Raw genomic sequence first — 22,992 nt, 5'->3', positions numbered from 1 at the left:
TCAACTCTAAAAGACAGATATTCAGAGAAAAACTTCAAAAGATTTGGGAGAGCATCATCACAGCTGTTTGGTGAAAAAATTTTTGTGAATAAAAAAAATTAGCAGCCTATTCACACATTATCTATTGTAATGATGCCTTTTTAAAAAAACAGCCGTAGACGTCAAAGAGGACATAAATTAAGACGAGAAAAGAGTCTTTAAAAGGGACCAGAGGAGGGGAGGAGATGAGGCGACGCACTGCCAAAGAAAACGACAACACCAAAGGGTTTTGTTCATTTCAAGGACAGAGGAGAGAAGCTCGTTCTGGTTCCCCTTCTTAGGCGGTCACTGTTGTAGTGGACTCATGCTGTCTGGAGGTCAGGGTGCATCTCCTGGACACACAGTGGGCGCTCTCACTGGGACAACTCCAGTGACTCCTTTAGGACCGCCGAGGCTACCGACACCTGATGGTATGGCTGTTTCAGGCCACACCTTCCAAAAAGGTTAAGAGGTTTTCCCTACGATGGGGTTGTTCCTGAAACAGAAAGGATAACAAAGATGAGTTCCTGATCTCTGTGTGAGTGGGAGCAACAGTAACAATACTGGTTTAGTTATGCATCGCCGGGACTTACAGGGAAAAAATAAATAAAAGCTACAGATACAAAGTCATATACACACATGTGACAATAGTCCACCATAAAAGTTCAGATCAAGTCATATACACAAACATGCACTTTACATAAGTATTGTAGTACAACTACAACAGACTTACAGGCTCCCGTACTGCGCCGTGGTGTCACTCCTGATGTTGTGCTGCTTCTGAAGTTCCTCCATGACGTTTCGGAGCTGTTTGAGCGTCTGAAAGGTCTCTTTGGGTTCCTGAATGGTAAACTTGGAGTAGTCCTCCTGCTCCCGCTGAGGGCCCTGATACACCGCCATACTGGCACATGCGTCTGCAGATAGGAAACACATTACACCATGTAGCCTGAGGGTCGGGTTCCAGTCCACCAGAACTAAAACGTGGTTGTTGTTGTTGGAAATTGCATGTTGTAAATTTGGTCAAATGCCCCTTTTTTAATTTTAGAGTACTAACATCTTAATACACAGTCCTCCAATTTTAGGGGTAAAAAAAATAAATAATGGACATAACAAGAACAAGACTGTGGTCTGTGATGTCGCCAACTCACAGTCAGTTTTTTTTTTAAACTGCTAATCCAAGAGTAGAGACAATTTTTATTTATTTTTTCTCAACTTGCACTGACGCACAAGTACCACGTGCAGACATATATCATTACATTATCTCTAACAATGACGTAATGCCTCCAAGAATCCAATAGAGGTCTTTGTGACATTTGCCGACGACTGTAATCATCAAATCCTTCTCCCTCTAATAAAGTCATGAACAAACACTGACCCTCCATGTTCTGGAGCTTGGTATCGTTTGAGGAGAGGAGAGAGAAAATTCTCTCCGTTTCCCGGTCACAGTCGATGTCCAGCTGCAGGTTGGCCAGCATGGTGCTGAAAGAGGAGAAAAGAAAAGTGTAAGAGGATCTCATCCCGGATACAGCAGAGAGAAGCGAAGGACACTATATTTTAATTAGTTTAGACGGAAAAATAAATATCCATCAGAGCCATAGAGGTGTTTTTTGTAACTCTATGTATCAAATAATTAAATACAAAAAGGAGGAAAAAGAGAGCAGTGAGTATCCAGTAGAAATGTGGCTGAAAATTCGGGATTGACGTGAATATTAAGTGCAGTTAAACAACTACAAGAGATTAGTCCACAACAGAAGTGATCAATGCTGTGTTCAACTAAAATAAATCAGCTTTTTATTTTTTATTGAACTGTTGCACCTATTCCAGACACAGGTGACATTCTTACTCCTGCTCTACCCCTCCCCTTGTTTCTTTAGCACAAAAATACATTGAGAAAAAAATAGTAAAGACAATAAACACAATAATAATGGTAATAAAGATATAATAAAAGAACGATACTGGTATTAATTTAAGACAAAAGTTTTCTTTTTTTAACTGTGTGGTTTTGGTGGTGAAATTCTTTCCATGGAACTATGTTCTGTGAGAAGGTTGAACTATTGTTGGTGTTTCTTGTGTTTCTTGTTTTCCAGTTAGCGGAATAGTTAGTGAGTATGGGTGTATAGAGGTCACCGAGCAGACAGAGAGATGCTACGGCTCATAATGAGGGATATCCTGTCGGAGACTTGTTTCCAGAAGTAATGACGTGGTGGGCAGAGCCACAGTGGAGTGGAAGTTACTGTCTGATATGTTTATCGCGCTCACGTATTATGAATCTGAAAATCACATTTTCTACATCTTGTGTTGGGTGATGTGCGTTCCGTGAATCACTTTGTATTGAATTATCTGTATGTGAGTGAGGCATTGTAAAGGTATTCCTACATATCTGGGTCCAGAAGAGACTCTTTTTTCTGGTCTCAGTTTATTAAAAAGAAGCAAAAAAAATGAGTTGACAGCTCGAAACTTCAAGATAAGTTTCTTCACTGCTGCTACATTACAGTTGAAGATTTTTATTTTAATAAAAAGGTCTGTCAAGTCACTATCTATCATCTAATTAGGTGACACAGTGGTGAATGAGCCTATGGCCCACACTATAATGAACTGGACATTCCCTAGAAAAATCACATCAACGTCTCTGGGAAGTGAGAGCCCAAAAACACACACTTGCAACCACTGTTTGTCGCCATAGGTGCCACCAAAGTGCATAAAACTGAGATCTTTGAGATTTTGAGTGTTGGACTTTGTTTGCATGCGTGTCGATCCACATGTGGAAAAACTGAGAAGTTTCTGGCAAAAGACAATGGCCGTTTGGCAGCTGCACACCTAACTGATCCAAGTTTTGTTTTTGTCATTCTAGAGAGTTTATATATCTGCGTTTTCTCAAATCTACTCGTTCTACACAACATGACTGTTCTCATTGCAGCCCTGGAGTGGCATCTACGTGGTTGGTCAAATTTACCATCAGCAGGGGCAGCGTTTCAAAACAGCGGAGAGCAAGTTGAGAAAGTGTTTTATTTTGATCGGCAACACATGTCCAGGACTCACGTTGTGCAGGGCTTACAGCCCGGTGCGTTGTTACTCTGGTTTTTGCAGCACTGCCAGGCTCCACTGGTGTAATTCGATGGATGGAAGGTGGACAGGCGGCCCTCGTTACAGCGACTGACCGGGCCCAGGACCTCCAACCACTCACTGGCCTCTACACAGTTTCCTGCCTGCACATACAGAGGCTTCTCAGAGTGGACCACCTGGAACATCTGACACGAGAGAAACAGAGTAGTTTAAGATGAAGTGCTACCAATCATCAGGTCCCAGGGTCATATCCAGGTTTATTTAAAAGACTAACAAACATGTGTGTCTATGCTTACAATGACAGCAGACCTTGGATTTGTGATCCATATTTCACTTTTAACAACCTGAGGTTCATTTAGTTTCACATGCAAATTTGACAATTTCCAGCCAGGAGATTAGATTACGTTTTTTTCTTTTAAACCTCCCATACGTCTCCATGTCTGAACTGCTTCAGGCTGCAAGTGCTCAAGGTTTTCCAGGTATAGAGCAGGAAAGACAACTTATTCCTCTGCCAATGTCAACGAACGCTCACGAGACTCCCAATACAATACGATCATCATTTCATTACTACAACTTGGGGAACTGGCTGCTCTCCATTACAATGGGGCCATGCTTTAGGAGTAATGATTGGGTGTCTGAGAGGAATTGGCTTACATTTTTGCGGTTAAAGGCACTTTCATCTAGTTTCTCCACCGCCTGGATATTTTTGACATTGATGATGCAGAGGGCCTCTTTCCCTGGAAAGAAAAAATAATAATAATTCTGTCAAATCTGTCAAGAAGAATACACAGTGAAAATCAGAAAAAACAACAACAACACATTATTTAAATCAACATCTTTTACTGAGGTTTTGCAGGACATGAAGTTGCAGTGCTCTCTGGTCAATAAAGAGAAATGAGAGACGAGTTACTTATTTTCTTAATTTTGAAACGCAGGTTGGTGAAGTCTAAGAGCCGAGCTTCGTTATTAATGGGAAAGAGCTCTGTTTGTTTTGTGAAGATTTAATTTGTACCCTGAAATCAACCAAACTGCAGCGACAGAGCAGTTTGGTTGCAGCGACAGAGAGGAGGGCAGTGAGGTATTAGGGCGCCGCTGTGACACCCGTTCAGCCCGTTAATCTTTGTGCCACAGGTGTTAGTCAGACGACGGCAATCACTCTAGTCTAATGTAGCATCACACCATCTCTCTCTAATAAATCCAGCTAGAGCATAACTCTTGATCCTTTCCTTAGATCCCCTATTAACGTTGAAAGGCTTTCAAACTAAACTGTGTGATAATATACTGTAAGTGTGATAAGACTTACAGTATTGTGAGTTGTTGTGATAACCCAACATCATCAATCAGTTAAGACAAAGTAAAAAGAGTTGGGCAATCTATGATTTGCTCTTTAATCACAATTGTTAACTATTTAGATGATCAGTTTAAGTACTTTGTGGATTTTTTCCCCCGTATGCAGGCTTTCCATTAATGACAATTTCTGAGGCTGTGACTATTTATGCACAACAAAACATTTACATCTCACTTTTGGCAAATAAATCCAGCCAATATATTGGCACCTCCACTAAGTGTAGGATCAGATTACGATGGCGCCACCTGGTGGTGGTATTGAGAATGATACTGTGATAGAATGCGCTGCATGCGGCCATCTCCCATTAGCTTGATCTTATATTATGCTGCGAATTCTGGATGAAACTATATGTGGTTGGAGTACGAGATGATAGAAACTGGTCTCACCTTTATGTTTGTGGTAGGAGAGCTCCCTGTTGGTCACTCTGAGCCATCTCTTTTTAAAGTTTTTCTTGCCAAGGCGTTTTCTCCCCTGGCCACGTTTCTGTACTTCCCTAGACAGACAGACAGACAGACAGACAGACACACGATTGAGGTTATAAAAACAAATCCATGTTTTACTGGAGGGAAACAAAGTAACTATGTTCAGCATTTGAATTGAATAATGTAAGAATACATTGTCATCGTTTTGATTTTGAATAAATCTTAAGGCTGAAACTTTCTTAAGCCTTGGTCACCGGAATCATCAAATATTTTTCTGCACTCCCCCCCCCCAAGCTTTACTCTTTATCTCCTTCCTACTGATCCCGGCTTGTGATGAACACTCACCCCTCCTTGAGGACAACTGCGTCCTCCAGCCCACTGGACTCTTTGCTGACGTTGGAGGAGATCTCATCAAGGAACTGGAAAACAGCATCGACAAAGATTTCAGCGTTAACCATTTGAAACGATCAATAAATAAACATTTGCATTCTATGAACTTTTGAGCACATTAACAAAATACCTTTTTTACTTTTTCTATACACTTGTCTTCTTGGAATGATTTGAAGAAGTCGTACATGTAGGTTTCTTTGAAACTAGACTGCAAAGAGAAAAAGAAATAAAGACATACATGAGACAGATGATCACGTTTGATGACAGTTAAAGACATTAAGTACCAGTACTTTCCATTCACTATACAGCAGACTATATCTAACACTGTTCAGTGTTCCTCTAAACGTAGAATGATAAATGGCTTTATTAATACGTCATGATCCTACAAAGTGAATAATGCATCCATTTACCCTTCCTCTCACTTTGCTTTAACTGGCTTATAAGAATTTCTCATCCTTACGGTTGATCTTACCATTTTTTTCGACAAACTACCCCAGCTGCCCAGCGTCTGGATTGTTTTTGAGATGAGCGTGAGTGTGCGGGAAATCTCAGGGTCCTGGAATTAAAACAGAAATGCACAATGACAACAACGTACTGTATAGGCCGTATGTGAATTTGCTCTCCCGTATTTGTTGTTAATGGTGCCAAAGCCAATGCGCTTACAGGATGGTGGGAACGGAGCTGGAAGGAGTGGGGAGAAAGAACAGCGACGGCGAAGAATCGCAGAAAAACAAAGCTGCTAACGGCCGAGTATTGAACATGTGGGTCGGCTGTAGAGAGAAAGAACATGGCGTCAGGAAAAACAACAGGGGTGACGTTTAACCATCACCAATCTACCAAGAATGTTTCTAGCATGTACATACAAGGAGTGGACAGAATATAGCTACAGTAAGATGAAACTCTTGTTCAACTTTATGGGTCAATATATATAAATATATACATGTCTTCCATAAGGTGGAGCCACATCTTTAACACTCTAGAAAAGCTCCTGTGTTCATTATGTTGAACCAAGCTGCTGATATCGATCTATATAGTAAAAGCCCAGTTTTATATCCGTGTCAAGTCTATCCTGTAACTCTTCCGTGGGGTGAATACTGTGGAACTCCATGGAACTAACCGAAATTAAATAAACTACAGCACACAGCTATATTAAAACATCAGTTTGGTGCAGGGGATCGCTAACATATTTAGTTTCTTTGGAACAATAAGTAGTGACCTGCTGAACAGTTTCATAATGTCAAAAGAATGGAAGAAATAACACAGATAGATTAACACCTTCTTCCCAGCCTCATGTCTGCGCTGGGTTTGTTTTTAATTTTCTTTTAGATGTCTGAATGATTATTTCTCTGACCAAGTGGCTGCAAAAAATGTACTACAGGCTCTAGCGTTTACCGGGGAAGCGTTTGCAGGCCAAGTGTCTCAGTGACCTGAAGACATCACACATAAGTGGGGGACAGCTGGAACTTGACTGGGTGATGGAGGAAAAGACTTTCTGAACATAACCCTGAAGGTTCTCCTGCAGAGGCAAAAAAAAAAAAAAACATCAGTAAAAAGAGAGAAAATCAAACATCTTGAAAGGTAAAGGCCACCGAAATTAACAATGATATGGATGACGGACTGGAAAGCCAGATAGATAGTCCTATTACAAGATTTATCAGCCAGATTTATCAGAAGAACTTATGGAAGTTCTGCTCGTCGAGTGCATTCACCTTGTTGACTTCCGTGTTGTCACCTTCCTTCAGTTTAACGGGGTCTATCTCGCATGTTTTGTTGGATTCACAAATCTATGAAAAGGTTAAAAAAGGACAAAAACAACAAAAAACTATTAGAGTCAATGTATTAACAAGAAATGAACAAAGACCTAATTTTTATAGAAATGTGGATTCAATCCTATTATGTTGAAATTAGAAAAACAGGAGATGACGAGTAAGAGTACTGTTGACAATTGTTTCAGACATGTTGATGAAATAAAATCAGCATTCAATAAACAGTAATATTAAGTCACAGATAAAGGACAAAATATGAAGCCGACCAAAAATAAAATATGGAACATTTTGCAGATGGAAGTAGACAAGAATCAAAAAGCCACAAATAAAGCACTATTAATTATTAGATAGGTTTCAAAATAGGTTTCAAAAAGAGGCAGTCAATGCAGTACAAACTCCAAACCTACCACTTCCATCTCCAGGTTTGCAGCGGAAAGGCAGCTGTTTAAGGGGAGTTTTCCATACTGACTTCAGTGACTTACGGCCTTTCTAGCATCTATACTGAATGCGTGTGTGTCCGGGTTACTCATACCTCATCTATTACAGGCTTCAGGGTAACTGCCAGATAATTCTTGCCCATAATCTTCATCATGTCATCAATGCAGCGTGTTGCCAGTGAGTTGCCACGGAATATAGTGTTAGCCTCCCTACATGGACACAGAAATATGCCACTAACATCAACCAGACAATTTTAACCAGGTTTGACAACATTTCTTGACAAAGACCATTTGACAGTTATTTTGTGTTACTTTCACAGGAGCAATCCTCAATATAGCAGTCTTTATGTTTCAGCATCTAAAGGTTTGATAGTCCCAGCTTAGTTTTTCAAAGGATAAAATGTGTGCATGCACATATCATCTACATGTCAGAGTATACCTGTACTGTGCTGTACCGCACGTGTGAGTAGAATTAAAACAAATAAAGTAGCTCCTGTTAGAAGGATTCTATTTGTTGTGTAATGCTTCGAGCACCAGGCTCTATCTCTGGACATCATGCACGTGCAAGTACTCACTGAGTGTTGTCCAGCTCTAGTGCTGCCACAGCAGAGACAAAAGGCACAAAGCGATTGTGGTGGAGCAGCAGTCGAACCGTGGGCAGAACAGCCTCGTACCGCTCTCTGCAGATGTCCCCCAAGATGTGTGCTGCTGACGCCGAGATGGGCTGAAACGTGTAGATTCCCAGCGTCAACACAGCATTATCAGCAACTGATCAATTCCAAGATTACAATTTAGCGCATTTTAGAAACTGGGGTGATTGGGCCACACAAAGGAAAGCTACACCACCATGCGCTATCTACTAAAAGCCCCTGAATGTTTTCCGTGTACGTTAGCCTAGATTCTGTGATTGCCTTAAACCAGAAACGCACAATTGTGTATGTTCTTTCAGAGGTTTTACCTTCACATCTGGGGATTTGAGCAGCAGGTTGCAGAGTGGTGTGTAGCAGGCAGATGGCAGCACTGTGTCTTCTATGTAGGTCAGCTTCAAACGCAAGGATCCCAAATCATCAGACTTGGACTTGCTGCCGTTCCCTTTGGGCTGGAGGAGATACCTGTTAGACCACAGGAAGACAGACACCATATCAATGTGCTGTGGTATACTTTTCAATGTCAGGATTAACCAATCTCTGAAGAAAACCTAAAGTACAAAACCTAAAAACAACCTTTCATAGAATTACACAGGGGCCGAATAATTTAAAGTTCACTTAAATAAGTTCAGAAAATAGAGGCTGAAGGGACGGTTGATCCTGCTGACCTGAAACCAACTGCTCAACACAATAGAAACTGTATTGTACCAATATTACCTGCAAAAAAAAAAAGACAGCTAAAAAGGAAAGAAATGGAGAGTATCTACACATGGGATTAATGCCCCCCAAACTTTATTGGACCAAAAAAGAAGCATCTTCATCAATCCAAAAACTCATTTACCTTATGCTTCGCCGACACACAGGACGGGCTGTGCATGCAACTACTGTTCTGCATGAAAAAAGGACAGCTGAACATGCAGGTTGGTGAATAGTTTATGGATACAGCACTGTGAAGCTGTTCAACATCTCAGAGATGCATATGCTCCTTACAGAGTCAATGGATAGTTTACAGGCATAGGACAGGAGGGCTCTACAGCGGGTTATTAAAACTGCCCAGAACATCTTCGGTACCCGTGTACTGAGCATCGGTGATAAGAGGTGCCTGCAAAGAACTCAAAGGATATTAAAAGACAATACCCACACCAGGCACAACCTCTTTACCCTGCTGCCATCTGGCAAGAGATACACGAGTATCAGCTGCCAAACCACCAGACTTCAAAACAACTTCTTTCCTCTGGCTGCAAGACTCCTTAATTCATCCTCCACCCCTCCATTATTTGTGTGTGTTTTGTTGAGTATTAAAATGGGACTACAATCTGCATTTGTTTGTGCAACCCTGTTGTAGAATGACAATTAAATAACCTTGTAGATAGTCATATTTAGATGACTGGCTTTATGGAAATGCTAGGGCTTATGTATATCATTGTTTTCTAACTGGGATAATGCTTCCTTTGGAAATAAATTAGCATCACAAACCTTTAACATGTTTTACTCAACGAGCATGAAAACTCCCTTTAAACTGATAAAACAGAACTCAATTCAATAAGACTATTAGTGATACATTAATACAGCCAGATGATGCTTTACTGTAGCTTTGCAGCGTCAAGATGAAAGCAGCTCAAACGCTTCGTAAAGGGGGTCCAAAGTACGACTCAACAAAGCTGATGATTACCTATAATTCAGTCAGCTGTCGTTTGCCATTGTCTTTATGATTGTTCCAGCTGCTTTCACAATTCTAGTGGAGTCGATAATTTCTACTTAAAAATCAAAGGATTTGTTAAATAGCTGACTTTGATTAAGAGAATATTGCTCATATTTCTGCTGCATGCACGTCTCCCTAAAAGCCAACAGGTGGAGCAAAACACAAAATGATGAAATGCAGAGTTGAGCTGCAGTGCTTCAAAAAGCTGCAGATACATACAGTAGGCCTGTCCATAAGCCACTTGATCCGTTATCACGGTACACAGGCACAGCGGCGCTTCTCGGCAAAAAAGTCAACAGATCACCTGTACCGATTTCATGAAGCTGAACAGTCTTTATGTGCGCGACATGGACGGCTTCCAGCATAAACATAGGACATGAGGTACTGCCACCATGCAAAAAGCCACCCACGCACACGACTCACAGCCCTCATGTACTAACAGATTGCTATCTGGCATAATCCCATATCACCTACACTGACACAGAGCTAGGAAACACCCACACAACAGAAACACTGAGAAATCAAGGAGGACTTTTCAAATGACCTTGTAATGGCACAGAAGAACTCAAGCGTTCAAGTCGTCTTATTGGGGGAGCAGGGCGGAGTATTTTAAACTAAATAGACTCAAAAGCAAGAAGCTCCTCCAGTGTAAAGACCTGATCTAGTTACAAAGAAGGTGACTGTGTCTGGCTTGGTTTTGTTCATTGAAAACAATGTTTTACCTTATTAAGAAACACAACAGACTTTGGCAGGAATAGGACAAGGCAGTCCTGGACTTATTTCCATCATTGTCCCTGATGATTCCGCCGTCCAATAAACTCTACTAAGGAGATGGGCTACTCCTGTTTGACCAAAGAAATATGTCTAAAAAAACCCTTTCTGCTGGTTAATAAACATGAGCTAGACGTGGTGTATGTATGGTGCACAGGTCTTCTAGTCTTATGATATCTTCCCTGAAAAAATCTAAAATGGGCCTATTCATTTTCAGCCCTAGTATTTATACTGGGAGTCAGTGCGGTCTCCCAAGGGGACAGAAATGGTGTGGGGCACTTCCTTTTCCGTGTTAAATTGTTTTCTATCGTCATTTATACTCGTCATGTTTACGTGTAGAAATTTAGCTGCTCACAAAATATTAAAATAACATTATATTTTAATGGTGGACATAAATCAATCGGACAATAAAGCCGGATTTATATTCGAAACCAATCTTCTAAAAAAAAAAAAAAAAAAGAAAAGTGTAAATTGAACATTTAACAGGTGTTTGTGTTATGGTCAGAGTGGCACCACCACAGCAAAGAGTGAGTTCTGCAGATATTTGTATCAAATTGGTGAAATTGTGAGACAGAAGAAAAAAGAAAAGTAAGATATGGAGATATGGTAGAGCACATTAATTCATTTGTATTTGTTTACACTCCTAGTGGATAATGATGTTAGAAATGAAAAGACATCGTCTTCTGCCTGGTCCTTACCAGGCTTTGTGGATGTGGCTATTTCCAAGGATCTTGACCGGGACCCGCGTCTCCCCCAGAAACACGTCCTGAGCCAGATTCTCATTGTTCCACAAATCAACTCTGCAAAGCCAGACGGTGGGAAGTGAGACATGTATTTCATATATGAATATATGGCATTGAACTACATGTACGTCGAGTAAGACACATTTTTTTTGTTGCCGTGTGTGCAGCACAAACACACAACTACCCAATTCCAATTAGGCAAAAAGGGACAACATGAATGTCACAACTAGAGTGGTGCTTACCTGCTCGGTGCATAAAAGCTAATACAAGACCCGTGCAATGACATCACCTCAAATCCAAACCTCAAAACCATGCATGAGTGTTTTTACCTTCGAATCTGTCTAGTCTTACCAAGTGAGCTATGGGTCCATTGTGACGGAAGCCCCACATATCCTTAACCAGAAACCAAGGCTCTCTATCAGTAGTCAGAACACACCACATCTAAATTCACGTTTTTGTCCTCAAGTTGTTAAGAAATAATTTTTCTTCTGTCAAGACTATAGAGGGGAAAACAAGAAATAGAGAGAGAGGGAGGGAGGGTGAGAGAGAGAGATATGGAGAGACAGAGTCACAGAAAGTGAAACGCACAGATGAGAGAAAATAAATAAATGAATCAACAAACTTACTTGATCTCAAGTTTTTCAATGTCCTCCTCTTCCACTTGGAAATGAGACTTCTTAGAGTAGCTGCCGGACCTTGTGACCTGAGGGTGAACATGTCGAGGCTCATTTACAAACTTACTTATACAAAGAGTGTAGAAGTGTTAAGTGAGCCAAACAGAACGTACCTCAAAGGAGAAGGTCTCTTCAAATTGAGGGTTGCTGGTTTTCTTCTTTACCTTTGTTTTCTTTTGGTCAGCCCTGAGGGGATACATCACAGAAACCCTGATACTCATATTTGAAAATGTTTCATCAGCAAACCACTATTATCCATCTAAAATCTGTTTTTGTATTCTTTGCATCAAGATCACATCCATTTATAAAGAGCTTTATTGAGCAACATCAGTAAAATTCAGTTTATCTTGTGATCTAAACAAAATTGTTCAGGCTTCCGTCGGCTTTCTCAAGATTAGATCGTTGCAAATAATTAACTATGGCCTCAGTTTCCTTCAGCAAATGCAGTTTGGTGCAAAATGGATCAAAGGTAATCTCACTGATGTTAGCTACCTCCATTGGCTCGGTCTATGTAATAATATATTTTATATATTATTGTTAAACCTGAAATAACAATTTTTTGGTCACTTGGGGGCCAAAAGAAACAGAAACAGAAAAAACAGTGACACGTTTAAAGGTGATAAAGTGAATTTGTGTTCAGCTGATGGACGACCTATGTTCATTCTGTTTTTGGCTCAGTTTTTAGTCTCCACTAACTATTGGGGTAAATATCTGCCTCTTTAGCTTCTAAATGCTCCACTATGTTCACCAGCTAATCGCTAACTGTGTCTGTCTGTTTGGTGCTGTGCAGATATTGTAAAGTAGGGTTTTTAGAGGGGTTTTTCCACTGAAAACAGCTGCCTGCTGTCACCAAAAAACGACACTACGAAGAGGGCGGTGAGAGTGAGCCAACACATTAAAGTTGTGGGCCAGACGGCTAAACGCTATAAAGCCCAAAGGAGCTGCAGATTCAGGTGATAATTATCTGTAGGTTCATCACTACGATCGATCCTTTTCACACTGTCACACTTTTTTCACATCGGCATGTTATACGTTGTTATTATACATTACATTACATTACAGTCATTTAGCAGACGCTTTTATCCAAAGCGACCTACAATTCAGTATCTATCTACACACCGTAGACGCAGCTACGGGTTAAGTGTCTTGCTCAAAGACACATTGACATGAGACTAGTAGAACAGGAGCCGGGGATCGAACCACCGACCCTCTGATTGAAAGGCAGCCCTGCTCTCCACTTAGCCACGGTCACCCCGTATTATAAAAAGATTGATTACAGCCACTTGGTCTGCTCCTGGTTATGTCGCAGAGTAGGTCTGATTTTACAGTTTAGTTTTATTTCTGCACATATTCTTCCAGCTTTGTGTCTCTTAACTTTTAGTTGAGGAAAAGAAAAATGTAGAATGTTTATTTAAGGAAACCGTCAAGTTACACAGGAGCAACCCTGCTGCTTCCATACTTAAAACATGCAAAGAATATCATCATATGTGTATGCTGTAAAACGTTTGGTATACATGTTGCATTCACAAAGTTACCTGGCAGGTCCAACGAGTGACACGGTGGCATAAGGGTCACAATTCTGCCCACTGATCAAAGGCAGTCCCTGGCACTCTATTATCCTGGAGGAGGTCACAAAGAAATAGGGAGGGACACAATTAATACATTTACTGTGCACGGACACAACATGAACAAGACTTTTAGTACTGTGTTCATTTACATCATTATCACCAGTTGAAGCAATAGTAAAAAAATATTCAATTTAAATCCTTCAGCAGGAGGGCGGTGAGGGACCAAACACTGTCTTGACAGCATAAATGGTAAATAATGTCTTGTTGGTTCAACAGATGCCTGAGTGGACATGCTGTTGCTATTAAACCTCAACAGTCTGCATTATTATAAGAAGAGGTTTACTTAAAACACAACACTTTACCATGAGGGGCCCCTGTGTTACAATGGGACTCAACTATTTCAGAAGTAATGAAGGTTTCCAAACATAAACTTGATCGACATGTATGACTGATCAATCAGTGGGCATCAACTTCTACAAATTCAAAAACAAGTTAAAAAAGTCACGAAATTGCCCATAAAAAAATAAAAAAAAATAGAATGCCATTGCAATATCATTACTCGCTTTCTGTCACACATTCATTACTTTTTACTTGAATTAAATTTAGGTATCACTAATGCAAAATAAAACTTTAAACACCAGTAATGATGCAGGTAAATGTTGTCCTTAATAAAGCTTACTAAATGATGTTGATTAAGAACAAAATACAAATTTTAGTTAAACTTTTTATTTTAATGTGTATTTTTATTTTTTCATCACGTCTTGATGTAGCACTGATTCATTCACTGTATCATGGAGTTTGACACAGAAGGCATATTGCTATTGAGGTTGGTTGCAATTAAAAATATTTTTTCCAGTAATAGTTCTCAGACTTCACCTTAATCTGGCATCAAGATCGCTATTTAAAAAATGACATTGCTGCAAAGTCCTCAATTCTCAAACAGAAGTTTTGTCACCAGTATAAAACATCACAATGCATCGATAAAGTAGTGTTGCTTCTTCATTTAGAAGTAGTGCTTTGCCCTCATGTTTGGCTTGTGTCACACAGGAACCACTGCTTTTTTCACAACTGTTTCTGGTGTCAACAAACACACACTGTAGGTACCCTAAACAGGATGTGGCTGCTAAGCAGGAGGCACCGGAGAATAAGAATGAATTCAGCCCGTCACTAAGTGAGGCCAGAGGGAGAAGCCGACCACAGCCAATGTCAGGATGTTTGTGCATCATCTTCCAGGGTGTCATGACGATATTCCCTGTAGTCTCCTTTGCATCTCTCAATTCAACCCTCAACCTCGCTGTGCTCCGACCATCTCTGGCGACTAATGACACCGCGACAGGATGACTACAGTGTGCAAATGATAAGCCTGGCGCCTTTGATTTCTCACTTCGCTACCTTGCCCCATCCGGCTGATGTGGGTAAAAAGGTATCATCATCTCTGCACATAGGATGGAAGCGGACAGTGAGCAGGTGGCAGTTTAAGCAAACAAGAGGCCCGGTGAATGACGGCAGCAGAAAACCACAGCGGTCGCAGTGTGAGAAGCTCAGGCTTCCTGCTCAGATGCCATCACTTCCTCCTCATCACCCCGCTCTCCAAGTATGAATGGGGGATGCAAAACAACATACGTAAACAGCATGAGGTTTGACAAGCACATACATACGTACGTGTGTGTGTGTGTGTGTGTGTGTGTGTGTGTGTGTGTGTGTGTGTGTGTGTGTATGACGATCCTCGCATATCATTATCTAGTAACAGTGACGAACTTTTGATGTCTGACGTACAGATGCAAATATAAAGGTGATAGATGAAGTAATATTGTGAAACACAACCTAAAACAACCCACTGAAAGCTAAGATTGACATGTAATACGATCATATCAATGAAGACTCCTTTTTTTTCTCTCTTATAGCTCTGTCTAAACTATTGAGAAGAAATGTTTCCAGTTTGACTATATTATCAGGCAAAGCACAAATACACTGCCTGGCCAAAAAAAAAGTCGCCACCTGGATCATCATGCCTAGTGCCTACTGTACAAGCCTGTGGGGGCAGTGCTATGATGTGGGGTTGCTGCAGTTGGTCAGGTCTAGGTTCAGCAACAGTATGTGCTCAAAGAATGAGGTCAGCTGACTACCTGAATATACTGAATGACCAGGTTATTCCATCAATGGATTTTTTCTTCCCTGATGGCACGGGCATATTCCAAGATGACAATGCCAGGATTCATCGGGCTCAAATTGTGAAAGAGTGGTTCAACATTCCCAGTTCATAAGACAACCAGCGCAATTAGATCCTCACTTGACTGATAAGGGAACCTTGGTACTCACCGGACTAGTAAGTGTTGACCCATTGAGCCGCTCACTGTGATCACTTCATTCAATCGCATCTCCAAGTGAACCTTACCCTGTTGAACATGAGGAGAGGAGAGTGACCGGTGAGAAGTTATAAATGTCTCAAAACACGAGATCTCACACTAGAACAGAGTCGAACAAAAAGTTGAATCCCAAGTTAAGATGACGGTTGTATAATAAGATAAAAGTGTGGGCTGTAGAATGTGCTTGTGAGAAAATGAACACATTAAACTCCTTCACCTAATCAGTAGAGAGTAATCTCTCTCTCTCTCTCTCTCTCTCTCACAGACATGTGGCCCAGCTCAACCTCATGTTTCATGTTGTTTTAGGTTAACGGCGGTACCATGTGTGACAAGAGCCACAGCAGCTGTGAATTTTGTCATCACTCATAAAAGATCTTTACGGGTTCGGATGTGGTGAAGGCTGCCAGTCTCGCCTTCGGAAGTGTTGAAGAGAGAGAGAGAGAGAGAGAGAGAGAGAGAGAGAGAGAGAGAGAGAGAGAGAGAGAGAGAGAGAGAGAGAGAGAGAGAGAGAGAGAGAGAGAGAGAGAGAGCTAAACAAAACGCCCACACACTTTGCACTCTGTCTCTGCAAATCAGCACTTGGCTGAGATGGCGAGTGGTTCTTTCTGATGCAAGATAGGCCTTAAAGCCAATATACTTACTACTTTGCAAAAATCCAAATGAGCCCCTATCATCAGGAAATAAACACTTACACTACAACTACCTATCCTTTCTTAAAGAATATAAATAAGTGTGTATTGTTTATCCTACCATTGCAATTTTCTTCATTAACTGAGCAGGTTCACTGGAATAAAAGCCAACACTGCTGACAGGGTACATTGAAACAAACCAAGCCAGAGAGGCATTGCAATAACACCTCCATCACTCACTGATGTAACTTTGCAGTTGAAAGTGTCTACTTGTGAGTGAATCAGTGTAGCAGCACATACCCAGAATAGTCTGGCGTGGGCTAATGGCAGCTAGAGTCAACACGTTAGCTACAGCAGCACAGAAGTGGTGGTGTGCTGTAGTTTCACCCAACAGACCACAATAATATCTGATCAAAGACATGTACAGTTGAAACAGAACAATCCACATGCGTGCCCTATATGTGATAGAAACTAGAACTGAACCCTGATTAAAAAAAAAGATCAATAAAATGCTGCAAGGCAAAAAAAAAAAAAAAAAAAAGTTTCAACAAATGATGCAGACACGAGACGAAAAACACCTCTCAAGTCAAGACTAGAGCTATAGTATCATAATCATTAGCGAGTTCTACAGCAGCCAGCTAAATACTGAACCAAACAAACAAATCCTTTCAGAAACAAATTCATTTGAACATCTCATTTGTTTTGCCCCACTTGGGCTTCGGACATTTTGACATACTAATTGTACAAAACAATGACGGTCTGGATTAACGCAATATGCAAATTATATGTAACCATCTTGTATGCAGTCGCAATAACAGGCCAGTTACATTTGCATTATTAAAAAAAAGATGGGAGTGAGTTGGAGAAAAATACTTTATAAATTGTATCCAAAGCATGACGTGAAAGTCCAGATTTATTTATTTTTGGTGGCAAAATTAATGATTTTCATAACAATAACAGTAATCTATCTATTTACAGTAGCTGTATTTCAGGTTTGGGCAGCAGACTATTAAACCTCACTTTGACAAGGAAACAATGATATCTGTATGCAAATGTTAAATTACATGGAAGTGAATTTCCCGCTTGTTGTGTTGCGGTGCAGCAATCCCCAGAGCCCAGAGTGAGCGGAGTCTCATTATCAATGGCTTTAGTGGCAACTTCCAAGCATGTGTAATTCAAAGTCAAACCCAATGTGTTTTACACTAAAATCCGGATGGGATGTGCGATAAATTGAGTGCCAGTTGTTTCAACCATATTACCTGGACTTCTGAGTTGGGATCCACTGGATGAAGGCTAAACCAGTGCTCCTTCCCACTGTATTTACACAGGTCATCCTTCCGAATTGACACCTTGCCTGTAAAGACACATATATACACAAACACATTAAACTACAACTCGTCCACTAACATGAGATAATATACTTGTCTAAGTGTGTGCCTTACTCAATGCAACTTACCAACAGGTGGGTCCCTTTGGAACACGCTTTTGGCATAAACATAGAAGGACAAACCCTGAAATGGACGTGGGATCTCAAAGTAGAAGTCCTCTCCATAGAACGGGCTGCAAATAAAAAGACAGAGACCAGATTAGTGGCTGTAGCCTGTTTAGTCAGTGACACATACATGTCGACTTAATTAATGCTTTGTTCGTGACTGTGTGTGTACCACCAGTGTTATCTTATTTAAAAGACTCAATTTGGTGTGGTCTACAACAAGGATGAAGTCACTTCATGTGCGCTCTTTGTAATTTCCTCAGCTACATCTTTGCAGTACACCTGACTTTATTCTAGACTATGAAATCATGTGATCGCTAAATCAAACTCTTTATGAAATGTACTGCTGGAGGGTTATAACAATGTTTATGGCCCTAGGTTATACAGGAAAAAGATAGGCGATTGTTGAAGAAACTCGGTGTTGTGCTCAAGCCAAAATGTAATAATATGATCATATTTGTGTATAACTATCATATCCCAGGATTGGTTGATTTCCTGGGAAATGAACTGTCTGAGCAGAACAGAAGGTGGACACGCAGGGTGTCCTCATGACTCATCAGGGTTGTAGGGAATGTTCCGTCCATTCTCTCCAAAACCGTACTTGTCATTTCCTTAATTTGTGGTCCAACAGTTTACAAACCCTGTAACAATTATCCATGAAGACTCTTTTGTGTTATATTCCTCTATCCTCACCAAATTAAATGGGGAAAAAATTTAATAAAATCTGTCAAATGGGAGCTGGAATGAGTAAAATATCTGGAAGGTGATAAAAAATATCTAGAAAGTAACATGAAAGAGGACAGAGTAAAGTGATGACTAGCATAATTTCGGGGAACATTTAAGCAGATAATACAGCTAAAAGCCACTGAGGAAAAACAATCAAGCGAGAAAAGCCTTCATTCTACTGACAAAGGGTCTGTATAACTAGTAATAATGAACATCCATCTGCTAAAGCTACTGATACTGCACAGTATCATACATGGCCAGTTTCAATAGAATCATTTTCTGATGAAATATTTTATTTAGATTATATTAAAAATCGATTAGATTATTTTTAGAAGCAATTTAGCATGTATATTTGTCATGACAGGATATACAGCAATATCAGAAAAACTATTTGAATCAATACTGTGTTCAGCGATATCATCCAGCCCCTATATAGGCCAGGTACAGCTGGACAGGTTTCTAGGGCGAACACACATTTTGAGTTTCCAGTCCACCAAACCTGCATGACTTTAGACTGTGGGAGCAAACTTGAGCTCCCGGAAGAAACCCGTGCCGACGGGGGTCCAAACATGCAAACTTCAACCATTAAAACAGCATCGGGGTTTAACACTTTAACCTAGCCCGGTTAGACCTCTTAGGCTTAGCCCGGGACCTACTGCCCTGTGGGAGCCGGGCCAAACACAGAGGGCCCAAGCATCTGTGCCACTCAGTCCTGCCAACACGACTACCTCCCCACCAAGACCGTGAGCTAGACAGCTTGATCTGACACAGCCGATTGAAGGTTAAGCACTACCTCGATGTACGTGCTGCCAGCAGATGAACCACCTGTCCCAAACAGACTGAACGGTACTTAGACGTTGTACTGGATTAACCGCTCATGTGTTCAAGTAAAACTGCAAATCAGTGAGTTTTACTGTTTTACAAAAGAGTCATTTTAGGGCAGTTGTGGTGACAAAGTTTGGAGGTCTGTTCATTTGGGGACAAAAATTTAAATTAAATGTAGCGTCCAAAAAACAAACAAACTGGCATATAAACAACTTTGTAGACAATATGTCGGCCACTCAGACAAAATTAGGAGAGTTTATGGGTCATGTGCCTGAATGAATTATGTCTGAATGTGATCTTGTAACTCTTCAATCCCTGCACGGATGCGTCCCTCTACAATTTATACCTCTTGGATAGTGAAATATCTTGCCTGACACTTCCGCACTGCGTTTGGTCAACACATCCAGTGAACACCCACGCATCCTCCTCAACATTACATGAAATTATGCAATTGTAACCTCCCCTGTTCTGCTCACGCTCAAAACGTACTCCCACTGCACTACCTTCCTTTCCGTTGTCACCCTGGTCTCTAAATAATTTGAGAATACTAGGTCGGACCACTTGACCACAACTGTTTGAACACGCCTGCTTTATCCAAGGCATTAGCAGATATTAGAGCTTCCATAAAGCCTTTAAACCATCAGAAACAGGAGCCCATGCAACAGGCACGAGTCAAACACCATCCACAAAAAAAAAAAAACAGTGGGCCAAATTTCAGTGATTATTAAGCTGTGCTAAACAGAGGCTAAGGTAGTTGAGAGTGACACAGAGAGGAAGACAGGGGAGAGCGTGGGAGGACACACTTCCTCAGAGACTGTAAAATCCTTTTGAACTGCACCGAAATCAGGAGAGAGAAAAAAGACCTGTTGTGAAATACCTGTAGAAGGCCCATGTTTACAGTGAGATATGTAATAATGTAGATAAGACACCTCAAAGGTTTCCTGGTGCCCATCTCCCACACCTTTCTCTGGACCGCTTGTAAATGTAGCTATTGGTAATAAAAAAAAAAAGCTCATTTCAGTCTGAATCACTTAGTGTTTCCCAGCTAAAACGCTTCCCTGCACACATACAGCCCTGAGTCACATATTGACATTTGTAAGATGTTATCAAATGACTGAATCTGAAACCGGACATTTCTCATATGATCGGCCTGTGACAAACAAAACGGTCCAGAGTTTAGTATAACCGCTTCCAAATGTGAGATTTTCTCAGCAAGTCATTTCCATTTTCTTTTAGCTTTTCTTTGACTTCAACTCTTGAAACAAACTGTAAACTCAGCCAACAGTAATACAATTAATCCATATGAGCATAACCTAATCGACTTTGTTCCTGAAACAAAGTGTTGCACATTATCTTACTATTTATTTCAGTGATGACAACAGTTGAACAAACTTTGCATTAGCAGATACTATTTACTCGAAAATGTACTCCAGTGTTAAGTGCCAAATGGTGTTATCTTTCTATTTACGTCATTCTAGATTAATATTACTAGAGCGGAAACAAATGACTTCCGTCAATTAATCTATCAATTATTCAGTAAATTAAACAAATCAAAGTGTCAGAAAAAGACAAATGACGTCTAAAGCGCCAACAGATGAACAGTAAAAGGCTTCACTTTGTGATATACAATATTGTATATCACAAAATAACACATTTGTAAAGCTGTGAAGGTTTGACATTTTCACCTGATTGTAAGCTACACAGCCAAAACCTTAGAAAAGGTTCTGCTAGTTAAAAAATGAACAAAGGAGGAAATGGAGTACAGTAGAAGACACTGAACCCGAAACTTCGCCTGCATAAAAACAGAAGGATGTTTGGGTTTCTTGTGTAGCAAACATAACTTTCTATAGATGAGGTGTACCATGAATGACTGGACATGATAACATTTAATCTTCCTTCTGAGTCACTTTAAGTATCACACTCTCCAGGAAACAAATTACTGAATACTTTGATACTACTCAACTACGCTTTTCATATGTACCTCTTGTTTGTGTGGATTATAAGTGTGTGAATGTACTCTTTACACTATATTACTGTCACTGAGTTCACATTGTCTAAGCCCTCTGCAATTCTGTATTAGTCAGAGAGATTTAACATTTTATTGCGATACATTTTACTGCTCTTCATTTGCTTAATTAAATAGCATTTAGTTTGCCAAATACTACCATCCAACCAACTTTAAGAAAGACATAGAAAGCTCTCTTCAATGAAACTTCATTATTCATCTGCAATATTTGAAAATGTAAAACACTAGAAGACAGCATGTCACATGCCCAACAGAGAAAAGAGTAAATAGGCTAGAAATGCTACATTGAAATAAACATGTACAGGCCTTTCTTTCTGTTTGGGCATCCACCAACTTGAACCTCATGTGACTAAAGTATGCATAGTGTCACTTTTTATGAAATTAAATAAAAGTGCAATGCTTGACAGTTGACGGTTTACTGTAACATTAACATAATGAACACCTTACTGTACAGTAACGGCCATAAATAAGATACAGGGGGTAACCTTGCTCACCTGACGCTTTTGTCAAACACCTTGGTGCGGAAAACCTCTTCCTGATCCAGACTTATGGTGCAAAAGGTGCAGAGATCCCGTTGTCGGTTTGGACCCGAGACTGGACCAAGGTTCTTAGCTTCACCTGCAGCACCAAGAGTAGAAGATTGTTACTATCTCGACTGGCATCAAGACATCAGCAGTCTTTCATTGGCACATCAATGACACAGGTTTTGGACAATCTACACCCATGCTATTCAAGAGCATGTCTCTATTTCTATACCTCCTTCCAGCCTACTGTTATACATATTAATCTTACAGGTATGCTTGACTGAGAAGTGACAACACAGATATAACTTTAAGAAGCTCTGAGAACATGTGCATGTGGGGGTAGGACATAGAAATCAAATATTATATTTCTATGGGGTAGAAAATTCCCCGTGCTTACAAACATATTAAAACTAATTTTCATATGTTTCGGGGTCATGTGCAAATCCAGGGGAGGGTAGTAATGTACTGTATTGCACTGTATGGTGTCTTTGGCAAGGTTTGAAAAGATATACAAAAATAAATATGAATCTTACAGGTATGTTGGACTGAGAAGAGAATCAGATTAATTGAAATGTAAACAGAGATATTCCCTCAAGAGGTTCTGAGAACATGTGCGTTCAAGTTTCAGATCTTTAAAAAAAAAAGGGAAAAAAAAGCCTTACTCTGATAATTCATTGCGACACCCAATTGGCAGTCCTAGAGTTAAGATAGACAACGTATGTGTTTTAGTTCTACTGATATTCTTAAATCATAAAAAGAAAAAGAAATTAACTGAAATAAAAAAAATATAGGTTAATTTTACTGAGGCTGACTCTGTATAATCTAATCCTAATCGATATAAGCATGTGTGATTGC

General features: G+C 40.3%; 1 protein-coding gene across 1 annotated transcript in view; it reads right to left on the bottom strand.

The window, feature by feature from the left end:
* The window catches only part of rasa2 (RAS p21 protein activator 2), a 26,614-nt gene that overhangs the window by 719 nt on the left and 2,903 nt on the right, over window positions 1–22,992 (bottom strand). Inside the window, exons 2-24 of the mRNA XM_068709179.1 lie at window positions 22,108–22,231; window positions 18,001–18,104; window positions 17,804–17,898; window positions 15,869–15,945; window positions 13,517–13,600; window positions 12,095–12,167; window positions 11,934–12,010; window positions 11,263–11,364; window positions 8,403–8,556; window positions 8,020–8,168; window positions 7,540–7,654; window positions 6,951–7,025; window positions 6,634–6,757; window positions 5,905–6,011; window positions 5,714–5,797; window positions 5,372–5,449; window positions 5,197–5,270; window positions 4,816–4,922; window positions 3,736–3,818; window positions 3,058–3,266; window positions 1,394–1,497; window positions 752–932; window positions 1–514 (exon numbers count right to left, since the gene is read on the bottom strand). The exon at window positions 1–514 is cut by the window's left edge and continues 719 nt beyond it. Coding sequence (XP_068565280.1) covers window positions 484–514; window positions 752–932; window positions 1,394–1,497; window positions 3,058–3,266; window positions 3,736–3,818; window positions 4,816–4,922; window positions 5,197–5,270; window positions 5,372–5,449; window positions 5,714–5,797; window positions 5,905–6,011; window positions 6,634–6,757; window positions 6,951–7,025; window positions 7,540–7,654; window positions 8,020–8,168; window positions 8,403–8,556; window positions 11,263–11,364; window positions 11,934–12,010; window positions 12,095–12,167; window positions 13,517–13,600; window positions 15,869–15,945; window positions 17,804–17,898; window positions 18,001–18,104; window positions 22,108–22,231 — 2,411 coding nt within the window. The 3' untranslated portion in view covers window positions 1–483. The remainder of the gene's footprint in view (window positions 515–751; window positions 933–1,393; window positions 1,498–3,057; window positions 3,267–3,735; window positions 3,819–4,815; window positions 4,923–5,196; window positions 5,271–5,371; window positions 5,450–5,713; window positions 5,798–5,904; window positions 6,012–6,633; window positions 6,758–6,950; window positions 7,026–7,539; window positions 7,655–8,019; window positions 8,169–8,402; window positions 8,557–11,262; window positions 11,365–11,933; window positions 12,011–12,094; window positions 12,168–13,516; window positions 13,601–15,868; window positions 15,946–17,803; window positions 17,899–18,000; window positions 18,105–22,107; window positions 22,232–22,992) is intronic.

The sequence above is a fragment of the Cebidichthys violaceus genome, unplaced genomic scaffold (assembly GCF_023349555.1).
Source record: "Cebidichthys violaceus isolate CVI_PGR_0920_01 unplaced genomic scaffold, fCebVio1.0.p SCAF_1, whole genome shotgun sequence".
NCBI lineage: Eukaryota > Metazoa > Chordata > Actinopteri > Perciformes > Stichaeidae > Cebidichthys > Cebidichthys violaceus.
Note: the sequence above shows the minus strand (reverse complement) of the source record. Positions and strands in the feature narration are given on the sequence as shown.